Source organism: Palaemon carinicauda, chromosome 1 (assembly GCF_036898095.1).
Source record: "Palaemon carinicauda isolate YSFRI2023 chromosome 1, ASM3689809v2, whole genome shotgun sequence".
NCBI classification, from domain to species: domain Eukaryota; kingdom Metazoa; phylum Arthropoda; class Malacostraca; order Decapoda; family Palaemonidae; genus Palaemon; species Palaemon carinicauda.
In genome coordinates this window covers 229,964,865-229,977,944 of record NC_090725.1, presented here as the reverse complement: position 1 = coordinate 229,977,944, position 13,080 = coordinate 229,964,865, and the positions used below count along the sequence as shown (strand labels likewise).

At 35.3% G+C, this 13,080-nt stretch overlaps 1 protein-coding gene and 1 long non-coding RNA gene across 5 annotated transcripts in view; one reads left to right on the top strand and one right to left on the bottom strand.

The window, feature by feature from the left end:
• Positions 1–13,080, bottom strand: part of LOC137654236 (uncharacterized) — a 344,104-nt gene that overhangs the window by 29,411 nt on the left and 301,613 nt on the right. The window lies entirely within an intron of this gene.
• Positions 1–13,080, top strand: part of LOC137654206 (protein tramtrack, alpha isoform-like) — a 236,722-nt gene that overhangs the window by 66,230 nt on the left and 157,412 nt on the right. The window contains exons 1-2 of one of the 4 annotated variants that reach the window (XM_068387859.1): positions 5,951–6,982; positions 12,010–12,205. In XM_068387859.1, coding sequence (XP_068243960.1) covers positions 6,957–6,982; positions 12,010–12,205 — 222 coding nt within the window. In that variant the 5' untranslated portion in view covers positions 5,951–6,956. Of the gene's footprint in view, positions 1–5,950; positions 6,983–12,009; positions 12,206–13,080 lie in introns of those variants that run through there. The other 3 variants (XM_068387864.1, XM_068387844.1, XM_068387852.1) reach the window with 3 other exon arrangements.

Sequence of the window (13,080 nt, the reverse complement as noted above, 5' to 3'; positions counted from 1 at the left end):
ATATGTAGAAGTAGTTGTAGGTATAAAAAAGTATTGTTAAGGGTGTGTGAAGGTAATACGAGGGATCTGATAATTTTGAGATATTTGTATTATGTGGGAAGCAGTGGACGACAGTAGGTAAATGAAAAAATTTTTCTAATTTAGAGGTGGTAAAAGAAAAGAGAAGACGAGCAATCAAAAGGGTTTGATATACGGGGATTCAAAGAAGTATTGAAAAGGGTGGCTTTCCTTTCCAGGAAGTGTTAGTGTTTATGCAATGTAGTTGTGAATGGCGCAGAGTCTGTAGGGAAGTTTGAAGTTCTGCTAGAAAGCTCTGTGTTGCAAGTAGGCAACAGAGAAAGAGAGCTTCTTTTGTCTCCTATCTAATTTTCGTTTTCTTTTATGTACGGTGTAACTGATCTTAGTAAGAGAATGCAGCGATATTGAAATTAGATTGGGAAAAATTTCAAGTATTTTTGGATCTCACTTTAATATAAACCGAATGTATTTTTGGCTTTTAGAAAATTATGTCAATGTCCGAATTTTTCCTTAGTATATCTTCTTTAAATAATTTGAACATTATAATATTGGTAGTTCTTAAGCACTTTATTAATGGAAAAATACTGATTAATTATACAAAGGACGAGTTAAAGGAGAATCAATGTGTAAACAAATAATTTGCAAGCCATTTGTTGAAGAGTGGAATCGTTCCGTTGACGAAAATTACAGCGCTAAGCACCATGTCTCTTTTATGGTTATAATCAATCTGTGTCCTCCAGAACTCTCTCTCTTCTCTCTCTCTCCTCTTCTCTCTCTCTCTCTCCTCTCTCTCTCTCTCTCTCCTCTCTCCTCTCTCTCCTCTCCCTTTATCCAACACCGTACGTATTGATCAACGAGGTTGTGTGGCACCCTTAGCCTATCCTCTCTGCACAGTCTATGGTACTACTCTTACCCGCACGCTGTTTATTGATTGTCGCCCTGGCACTGATCTCGAGCTGACGCGAGGCATTGAGTTTCGATACATTATGTGGTGGCACTGCCAGTGAGGAACACTAGGGAAATCATAGTTTCGTTCTGTATTTTGATGAATAAACGAATAATTTTTATCGATTTTTCATTGTGGCTGACATTTCTCTGACATAGCCCAGGGAAAACTAAGGATGTTTTGGAATTATCGGTGGATTAAAATGGGAAAGCTTGATCATAATTTCCTATTACGTAAACAGTATCTCGCTAATAATGAAAATCTAAATGAACATCTCTTTGACGAATGTGAATTTAATTTCAATGACATTCTTTCCCTTTTACCTTTCAGTCTCATGTTCCCCCCCCCCCACCATCACCACCATTTATAAGCCGTTCAGTATAACAGGTAATCACAACACTAACCACGGATTAATTTCCTCTTTCATACTTTTTCTCAGAATTAATTCTTTTCCCTTGTCCTTGCCTTTCTCTCCCTTCCATAGAGGGCTCCCAAGTCACGTATTGATTTGAAAGAAAAGTGTTGAATCGTCGCCTCGGAGTGAGCTCGATAGAATATTAAGGACTTCACATTAGACGAAAAATCAGATGGAGTGAACAAGGACCTTTTGTCATAGGAGGAACAATCCTTGATTTACTGAGTTTCTTTTGAAATGTCACCCATGGTTGTAATATTAGAATATTTTCTTAATATTTATAAAATCTTTCCGTTTACCACTTAAAAACATTTATCCCTAAAATGGTATATCCTTCTGTTATAAACTTCCTTTTGTTGAGACCTTCATAATATATCTTTTCATCATATAAAGTTATAGCCTTTATTTTCCTAATGGAGAGTTGAAATTTTCTCTTTTCCTTCTCAATGGTTATATATTTTCCCTTTCTGATCAACATTCGTCTTCAAAAGATTAAGACCTCTTTAGTCTCAAATGTTATAAAAAATCATCTAAGAAATAAAAGTAGTGATGTGAACTTATTTTAAATATTACCATTTTATTACCAGGCAAGGCTGAAAATATTCACTACAATGTACACCATTGCTACCAATCTGTAGCAATTTGGAATATGTAGTAATTTCAGATTTAACTAAAGCTCGAAGGAAATCTAATGTGTTCAATGTTTTTGAAGTTTCCAATGATTAGACGTTGCAAGCACTGATTAGACGATAGTAATAGAGCATTAAACGTTTATAGCGGCTTTGCCTTTAATTGTTGGAACATGTTTTTCGACTTAAAAACAAAATTTCTTCTAAGAAAATTTTATCACTGTAAGCGAAGAAACGTATGTGGGATTAGTTATAGTTCTTTTCATAAACACACGAATGATATTATTGCCGTGATGCTTTTAGCGATGATCACTGTTGCCAAGTGTTTATTTCATTGCCTGTAAAGCGTTATTTGTAAGTTATCCATCGTTCCATAGATAGTCTAGTGTTTGTGAATCATTGTTATTTCAGTATCAACAACGGTTTAAAATACAGTTTTATATAACTCATGCAGTTGAGGTATTTGTATGGTAGCGGATTATTTTCATATTTTCATTACATTTATTTTCAGGAGCAATTAAAAGTGATACGTTTAAAAACTAATTTGCTCAATATTCGTGTCATAAATAATTTACCATTAGCATTTATACCTTTGAAGAAATCATTCAAGAACTAATAAGTAATGTTTAATTTAAACAGTATACGTGTATATACACACACACACACACACACACACACACATATATATATATATATATATATATATATATATATATATATATATACACATGTGTGTATTATTACGAATAGATTTAGCGAAGAGGCAAGGTAATTTGAGAGAGAGAGAGAGAGAGAGAGAGAGAGAGAGAGAGAGAGAGAGAGAGAGAGAGAGAGAGAGAGAGAGAGAGAGAGAGAGAGAGAGCTGTTAAAAAGATTAGTTAACAAGGTAGGGTGACTTCAGTGTTTCTATGGCTTCCTAGTTATGGCATTAGCCGAGTAACTTCCTGAATCTTTCATAAAATAAAGGAAGCTCATAAACGGCACCAAAGCTTATAATCTCTTTTTTCGGATTTCCTTTCCTTTTCAATTTTTATTTTAGCTGTTTTGTTATAAATAATATGTTAATTTCAATATTTTTCTTGGATGATCATTTAGGAAAATAATATTCGATGGCAGACTAAACATATTCGTGATCGTTATCTTATTATAAAAATAATCAAAACAATACAAATCAAACTTTTTGGAAGTCTTCAAGATTCATTCACGGTATTATATCTATTACTTAAGTCTTGCTAAAATGCTCTTGAGCACAATGGTAACAAAACTCGAGAAATGCACGGAGCATACTGATGAGCTTTGAGCATTTTACGGTCCCAAGATGCTATTCGGTTTCGTCTTCGTGTTTTTTTTTTTCTTTTTGTTTAGAACTAAAGTAGAATCTTTCTTTTCGTTAACATTGCTTGAACAATTTCAGATTTCCTATTTTTTTAAGTAATGGTTTCTCTTTTACGTTCATGATTTTGCAAAAGTTTCGTTTATTTTTTACAGGATACATATAATTTTACTTTCTCACGTAAATGATTATCATTGGTCTATATATTCTTATGTTGAGTTGGTGAAAAACGAGCCCCTATTTCTTATTATATATAGAATTATGAAATATGTACCCTTCTAGGAGGACGCATAACATGATTCCTTTTATCATGCCAAATTGAATGTTGTCTAACACCGGATTTAGACAATATGTTGAAATGGATTACACTAATATAATTGTTATTTCAAAATATAATTTACCCAATGTCATTGTTCTTCCATTGTACATACTATCCATGCCCTAATGAAGCAATCTATGCTGCAGAGAAAACATCTGTAATGAATGTAACTTTAAGTTAGCTCCCTGCCTTCTAGTTTGTAGTTACTAATGGATTGCCGACTCTTTATTATTGAGATATTTCCACAATGTTTAATTAATAATGATATACTCCCTATAGAAAGGTCATAAACAAAACTGTTTTTTTTTTTTTTCAATAACGATCGGTCCTTATTCATATGGGCTGTATAGAATTTTATAGGTTCCATAAAGGAAAAAAATTGTTGACTTTATGCGTGCTGACCGTTCCAGCGACTTCAACAAGCGGGGATGGCGCTCTTAATGAAATGTGGCAGGTCGTATCCGCAGAGTTTTACGATACGTCCCCCTCTGCTTCTTGTTTGTGTTCTCGTTAGAAGCGAACTGGGACTATATGTTTAATTTGTAATATGTAGTGTATTCGACGACTAAGTTTCACATGAGTACCTTATTTTCATTATATGATAAATGTGGGAATATTTATCCTCTTTGACTGTCTAATGCTACGAGTATATTAAGCGAATTTTAAAAAAATATGTTTTAAAGTAGGGACCATACAGTTATTACTAAATATTTTTGTTTATTTGTTGATGATGATTAAAAGTTAACTAATTTTCTACATTCATACGTCTTCCGTTTAATTAATAACCAAATTAAACTCCTTCCTACTGTAAAAATAATGAAGTTCAAAACTTCTACAGAACATGGCGTACTTTCAGTTACTTATATACACACATACGCACACACACAGACACACACACACACACATATATATATATATATATATATATATATATATATATATATATATATATATATATATATATATATAAAGTAAGATAATGAATATATTGATTACTAATAATATCATAAATTGAAATGAAGTACACAACATTTAATATAATGATGCCAGATGGTAAAGAAGTGCATGCAGTTTAACTTTTCTTACATCAAGTGATTAATTTCTGGATAAATCAAACCGAGCGATAGTGTTGCGAAAATTAAATATACTACTCCGCTGTTTGGTTCTATAAACAATATCCAAACGAAGGAAATGTTATGATTGCAAATAATTGTAAAGTAAATGATTTTCATTGTATATCTAATGGAGAGTATGTTAGGTGCGATTTTGATTTCGCGAATTAGCGGTACTTCTTATGCCAAACATATTGAGCAAATAAATAACCATCATTGTATGATATTCAGTTTGTGGCAGTCTTCACTTAACGAAACTATTTCACAAATTCAATTCAGGGATGTGATTCTGCAAATTGTTAGTTGTAATGTTTCTGTTTCATTTTTTATATTAATGAAATGTAATTTAAAAATACCAGACGTTGGTTGTCCTATATAATATTTTTATTTCTCCTACAACTTCCATAATAATGAAAAATCTATATTTATGACCTCAGTAACCAGCTGGTCCATTAATCGTCTGAATTTATGTAATCACGAGACCGCAACAGGGTTCCTTTTATGTTTCGGATGTAATAACATCTTTAAAAGGTAATTATAAAACAGTAATTTACATTGTATTGGCCGTCCCATTTTGTACTGTACATATAACTTATATTAAGGATATTGCGTTTAGCGAGTTGATATGAAATTGAATGCGTTTATTTAGGGTGAAAGCTTGTGTATGGAAATTGTATGGTTGTCAGTAGGTGAGTATGGGGGAGAGTGGGATGCGTATGGAGGGAGTACTTGGGGGTGTTTTGAGATCCGTTTTCTGTGCGTTGCTGCTTCTGACTCTACTACCCCTTCTGCAGCAGCTAGCCCACAGGGAGGGGAGGGCAGGGGCTGAGCGCACACACCCTCCTCACGATTATCACGCCCACGCCGCCCACGACGAAGTAAGTACACCCTCATCTACATTACGAAACCTTTAAAGTGGTCAAGATTCCGTGGAGAAAAGACCAAGGAATAAAGAAGTGCGAGTGACGCCCAGTGAGACATGACACAAGTATGGATGTATGGAAAAGGCCCTATCTCAACCACCTCCACCAACAACAACACCACCACCGCCGCCGCCGCCGCCGCCACCACCACCACCTCAGCCAGCCCCGTAGCCTGGGCCTACTCGGCATCGAGCGAAAGAAGGGGAAGTGTCATCCTACGAGAGTGTGTGTGAGGGAGTGAGTGAGAGAGAGCGAGCGAGTGAGTGTGTGAGTGAAAGAGAAAGAGAGAGAGAGAGAGCAACCTAGACACCCGTTCAACCAACCAAACCCTGTGGGGGATCCTAGCTCCCTACCCAAGCCAACCCAGCTACACGAAGCAACTATTGATTACCTTAGCTATTGATCTTATCCTGAGGTAAATTGTGAGAGAGCTTGGTTGGTGGGGCGGTAGTTTGAGAGAGTGGGTTGGGGCCGTAGATCGGCTAGTGGTAATACCTCCTCCACCCTGTGCCCTCCTCCTCCTTATCTTCCCCTCCCTCCTACCCACCACGCACGCACTCTCACTCACAGCCAGCTAGATATTGATCCATTGATTTTCAGGCTCTGCTACCGTCTATTTTATTTCCACATCATGCAGTTCTCAGTCCGCGCCGACCCTCCGCCAAGATCGCCACCTCGAATAACGGCGTGTACATAGTTAAATCTGGCGTGACGTTCCCTTAGAGTTTCTTGCGAATTGATCGCGGTCGAAGGTGGTGAGGGAAACATGAGTGTAGTCGTTGTGGGGCATTCGCAAGTCGTCGGGTGACGCGGTCGCACGCGGCGTAACAGTAGGGTAGTCACTATGCTGCAGTGTCTAGTTATAGCCCGGGCTCAGTATTACGTAGATGGATTTTGTAAATAAATTCAAGTGCAGGGATAACGTGTGTATACACATTTACAAAAAAAAAAAAAACATTATTAATCCATTTGTACAAATTTTCGCTCGAGTACCTTCAATCCTAATTTTAGATCTTTCAATATGTGATACTAAGTGAATCTAGTCGTTGTTGTTGTGTAGTTTTGATATTAAGCGTGTCTATGTCTTAGCAAAAAAATCATCTTTCATTAATAAGTGAAACATTTTGGAAAATTCTGTGCGTATCAGTGGGAATGTCAAAGTGCGCCCCCTTACTAAGTGCTTGTGTTTCGTTCAAGTGTGCGTATCGTTACGTTCTTAAGATGCACCCGTCCCTCTTCCCCTAGAAGTTGACTTTCACCCATGTTTCCATTTTTGATTCCCCACATGTAAGTATAACATCATCTCGCTCGTTATTCACCTGTAATGTATTGACAACCGGCTTGCATTCATGTGTTCCATTATTTACCAAACCAACTTTCGAATACCAGTCAAAATAATTCTCTTGGGTTTGATTACCATTGACGAGGATAACAAACAGCAAATACTCCTGGCGCTTTGACCCTCATAAATTTAAGCATTGATTGAAATTTTAAGAAATAAAAGTTTTAGATGCAACTTGAGGTGTAGACTCAAATCTATAAACAGATTTAGCACAGTAAAAATCGGATATTTAATGTTATTGATAAGCGTCTGGATAATGGGTGATTCGTTGTTTTCATACACTTAACATTAGTTCCTATGTTGACATAATCTTTACTTTTATTCCTATTGACGTAAAATACATGAATTTTTATTTCTTATGGTATATGAACGTCGGTTTAAATGCTAATTTCTAGTTAATTTTTGTTTAACTCCAGGCTTATATTGTTCAAGATATCAAAGGTAAATTTGTTTATTATGTCATCAATATTAGAGTTACGTCAGCATTGGGCATCTATAGATTAAACACATTAAATCAATTATGTTAACATAGATAAACAGTTGATCATTTCCTTTATGAAATTAGTTACCCTTAGAGAGTCTGTTCACATGTTTACATGAAGCGTTGAGTATATTAAGGCTAATATAAAGTATGTACTGACAAGTATTTACTCAAGTATTACTGGATGAGAGAGAGAGAGAGAGAGAGAGAGAGAGAGAGAGAGAGAGAGAGAGAGAGAGAGAGAGAGAGAGAGAGAGAGAGAGAGACCCTACTGAATTTCTTACCAATACGTAAATTCATGAAGTCACACATACAGTTCCTTACTAAAACCTCCCTCTACTTGAGCCCTCTCCTCCACACAATTTTCCCAGTGTGAAGACTTGGTCCATTTCATGTTGAGAGGCTATAAGGGCTATAACCAATGGCCATAAACAGGAAATTATGACTATATAACATTTTATGGTGGCCGTTTTGCTGCCATTTACAAATTTCTTCACACTCTTGATCGACTACCACTTCGCCCTGCATATATGTGGGAAGTCGATTAGCTTCCTAAGGTTATGCATTACGAGCCTTTATGCATGACGCAATGATGCAAGAGCAGCCGTGCATAAAGTAATTGGTGATATGTCAGTAGAGAGAGAAAGAGAGAGAGAGAGAGAGAGAGAGAGAGAGAGAGAGAGAGAGAGAGAGAGAGAGAGAGAGAGAGAGAGAGAGAGAGAGAGAGACGGTGGGTGGGTGGTTGGCTTTATACAAGGAAGAACTGTGATGAGGATTGAATAAATAATAAGGAAAAATTATATATAATGTAAATATATACCGAAAGAAGGTAATTAAACCAGAAAACCAAGAATAGAGCCATAGTGGATAACGTTGGTGTAAAGCAGGTGGAATTCATGTGAGAGAAAACATAAACAAATTGCAAAATTATTCTTTAGTAGCAAATTATAAATTTATTTCACTCATTTATTTTTCTTTGTCAACTATTAATTTGTAATACATTGCTCCCAATATGAAGGGTGTTGAATTCTTATTTTACTGCTAGATGGCATTTGGTTTATTTGAGCATTTATCAATAATTTAGATGGAATTATTATTTATTAAGGTAATCTTTATTTGTAATTTTCCTTTTATACAAATATATCAGATTCGATCCAATAACTTGAATTAATAAATTCATTTCTACCCACCAAGACCGAAAATAAAACATTAGAAACAAGAACAATATTAATAGAAAACTCGATACCTGGTACGCGTAGACTATATGTCTTGATGCTACTAATCATCGTATTCACAAATAGCTCTAGTTTGAAACTAAACGTTCTATACCATCATGTACCTTAGGCACCTCATAATATTCTATATTTATGCGGATAGCTACTCTCGTTTGTTGCTATGAGGATAATTCTATACAATCGTCATTTTCTATACCATTCACGAATGTTTTATTATATTTAGACGCTGTGTGTGTCAATCTTTTGGGGACACATTCACACTTTGGGTGTCGTATATAGATATAAAATAACTTGAAGGATTGGGAAACTTCAATTCCTTGAAATGGTTTTAATGGTAAGTATAAAATGATGGTAATACATACGCTAGTTTACATGTATTTACTGCTACTATAAACTTAGGCCTTGTCTAGACACCTCATGTTTAGTGATGATAATGATTGATGGTGTACCTGTTTTCTCAAAAGTAGCCTCAATATCTAAATAATATTGGGACGACATCGTTGATGAACTAATATGTAGTAAGGTATACTTTATTGATCTGTATTTTCGTATTCAAAATATTAATAATTTAGGCATCAAGATCATTGGCATAGACTGCCCGTGCTACACAGAAAGAAAAAATACTTGGATATAATATACCATTCAGTATAACTTTTGTTACAAAGGGGCGAAGAAATTTTTACTCTACAATAACCTTGTAGTTTTACGTGTACGAATGAACCTGATCTCATAAGTTATTTCGTTTAATAATTTTTTTACGCAGTTTCTACGCATCCGTGTTTATCAGGTCTTTTCATTTAGGTATAATTCCCCCTAATTTCTCATATATAGTGTTCATATTCCATTAAAGTTCCTTTACTTTCCCGATTTTCTTTCCGAATATCTCGCCTCTCCCGTGTCAACAACAGCAACAACAACCCCCACACAATCAACTTTGATCCTGCGTCTACCTTAACCAGGTTTCTTAACTCTCGGTTTCCTTTTTTATCTAACTTAGTAAAGTGCTCTCTCTCTCTCTCTCTCTCTCTCTCTCTCTCTCTCTCTCTCTCTCTCTCTCTCTCTCTCTCTCTCTCTCTCTCATATATAATTTTTCTTTTTCTTTCGTAAATATAGGTAGTTTAAGTGGGTCTTTTCTGTAAACATGTCAAGTGTTTTTAGGGTATTACAAAAAGAAAAATTTCATTACTGAGCCGTTGCTTGAAATAATATTGACACGTTAGCTACAATGCCAATACTCGTAAGTGACTTACTCTCTTACTTTTAATATAAAGAAAACCTCTTCGTAATCTGCACCAAACATTGTGTTCCCTCCTGTGTCAATTTCCCGTTTTACTCTTCGATCTCTTTAGTGAACATGAACATTATATTACTCTTCTTGCCCTTTGTTAGCTTCTCCCTCCCTCTCTCTCTCTCTCTCTCTCTCTCTCTCTCTCTCTCTCTCTCTCTCTCTCTCTCTCTCTCTCTCTCTCTCTAAGTCAGGCTAACTTCTCTAATATTTGTCAAGCACGTCCCAACTAGCCCTTCGTAGGCCAATAACTACGTGGACATAATACCAACTCGTATTTACTATTCGTAATATTGTTTTCATATTGAATTCCCTTCTATTTTGTTCCAAATAAGGAATAAAAATCATCCTCCTTTTATTTATGTTTGTAATTAGTGATCCTTCATTTTAATAATTACCTTTTATTAAATGGTTCATAAGTGATTAACTTCACCTTTCTTTTCTTCTTACCTGGTAATTACGATTATCTTTCACTTTCGAGTTTTGCATTAGGATCGTCTTTTTTCCCGTATCGTTTGAATATTTGCTTCTTAGATACGAAAGTTTTCTCATATTATTTCTTAACTCACCTTGGAGGTTTTAAAGTTTAAAAGTTGCTTATGAATGACAGAGGCAATACCCTAGAGATTGACCATATATACATATGATCAGCGCCCAAGCCCCCTCTCCATCTAAGCTAGGAACAGGGGTGGGCAGCTAGGTGCTGTTGATGACTCGGCAGGTAGCTCACAAGGATGATGAGATTGCCGACACTATTAAGACACTATCTATCTAGCTTGAGTATGACTCGAACCCCAGTCCATTGGGCAATCACACAATTCTCTGCCTTATTGAGGGGAAAAGCAGCTTCTACATGTCTCAACATTCTTTCCAAAGGAAACACGTTATAGTTTTTTTTTTTTCAGATTTTTCTTGTCGTTAGCCATTTCTTTCCTTTCCTGGTTATTTCATCTGCATGTTTCGCAATGATTTCCATTTTTTATCTTTTTTATGTTAACTTACACCTCTTCCTTAGTTTCTTTATTCTTCCTCCTATATGCAATAATCTATGGTGGCTTTATTTTCTAGAATTTTAGGTTATCTTTTATTTTTTTATATATAAAATGGATGTTTTCAAATATATGACTTCACTGTTAATTTACCTTATATTCTGAAAGTACGTTGTTAACCACCGTCGCAATATTCCCCCTCCTTCGTACAGTTAATTTACACGGGTCTTGATCCGTTCACTTATTCCCTTTTAATCAAAAGTATTTGTTTAATCACGTTGATCTTTATTTAGCTTTATTCATTTTATTCTTTTAAACTCCATCTTTATTTTCTCACATTACAAACTGTACATACAAGTTTTGCTCCTTAACTTTCGAGTTATCACTTTAGCCTCCTACTTCTTTTCTCCTGATTTCAATCACAAGATTACTTTGACTTTATTTGCATTATTATAATGACATATCTTCTTCACTTCTTCTAGAAATTGTTATTATTTACAAGTGTTTCGGCATCCTTTGCTTTATAGTTAACCTAAGTATCTCTTGAGTTTATGTTTGCAACTTTTCGCACTTCCTTTAATAAATAGATTTGTAATAAAAATATACTTGTTTTTTTTATGGACGAAGTTGCTCATTATGTACCTTATGCTACATAGCTATGACCGGTCAGAAGAGGGCAGCATAGGTTTCACTAGGTCATCCTGATAGTGTGAGGAGCTTCAAACCAATAGTTTTACCTTTGAGTTTGGAATTCTTAGGTTAAAGATTAGCAAGAGGACATCTATGCTATATTAGATTTTAATTTGTTTTTCAAATAAGGTGTTTAATGAGAGAGAGAGAGAGAGAGAGAGAGAGAGAGAGAGAGAGAGAGAGAGAGAGAGAGAGAGAGAGAGAGAGAGAGAGAGAGAGAGAGAGAGAGAGAGAGCGCGCAAGGCATTTATGTCGTAACAATCATCCTAATGCTTTCCCTTCTTTTTCACAGGGTTACGTCGGGCGTCAGAATGGCCATGTCCCCCCAACAATTTTGCCTGAGGTGGAATAACCACCAGTCCAACATCATCTCGGTGTTCGAGCAGCTCCTTCAGAACGAGTCCTTCGTCGACGTGACTTTAGCCGTCGAAGGAATGATGCTGAAGGCCCATAAGGTTGTCCTATCTGCCTGCAGCCCATATTTTCAGGTACGTCAATCTTATTTTCCTCTTCGCATTTTGGGTTTATATTTTTTGACGTAGGTCCTTTGAATCATGGATATCTGTGACGGGTAAGGATGGTACTCCTTGACAAAGTTTTCCAGTTTCTAATGTATTTTTTTCAAGTTTCATAAAAGTTGTGATGAATTTTAAAGTTTTTCATACATTATGCTTAAACTTTAGAACTTTGATGAAGTCGAATTGTGAACTTTAATATATCTTTTTAAATGTTACGTTGACACCATGGCAAAAGTTTCTTTTAACTTTGATATACTAAAAGTATTCTCAAATGTATTAGACGTACCGTTAAACTTTCCTGATTACTCAGCGAAACATCTGTTAACTTTGAAGTTTCGATACATTTCTCTAGTTTTATGGAAAATCAGCGGAGACCCTTTATAAGCCTATAAAACTGAAGTCGTAATCGATGCAAGCCGTCGTTGAGAGTTTTCATTTTAAATGAATGCAATTTGTAAGTTCCGAGGTATTAAAACTTCTTAAGTTGTCTTTTGTTATTCAATAAATTTTATTTTCAGTATCGACCAGACTTTCGTTTTTAAAAATCTCCATCTTCAAAAAATTTGTTATCTTATATAGAAACCTTCGTAGCACATACCTCAACTTATTATAAAACGAGATCAGAAGACTCTCTTGTTGATTATCATAAACACTACAAACAAATAATCTCTTGAGAGTAATGATCAGTTTCAAATATCACCTAATGATGAATGTGAAGATTTTTTTTCTTCAAAAGAAGACATTTGGAGCTTGGGAAAAAAATTCTAATTATGTTGATATCAAAGTATTTCACGAAACCATGTACTTCGCAAAGACTTTACGTATAATGATTATGTATACATTAT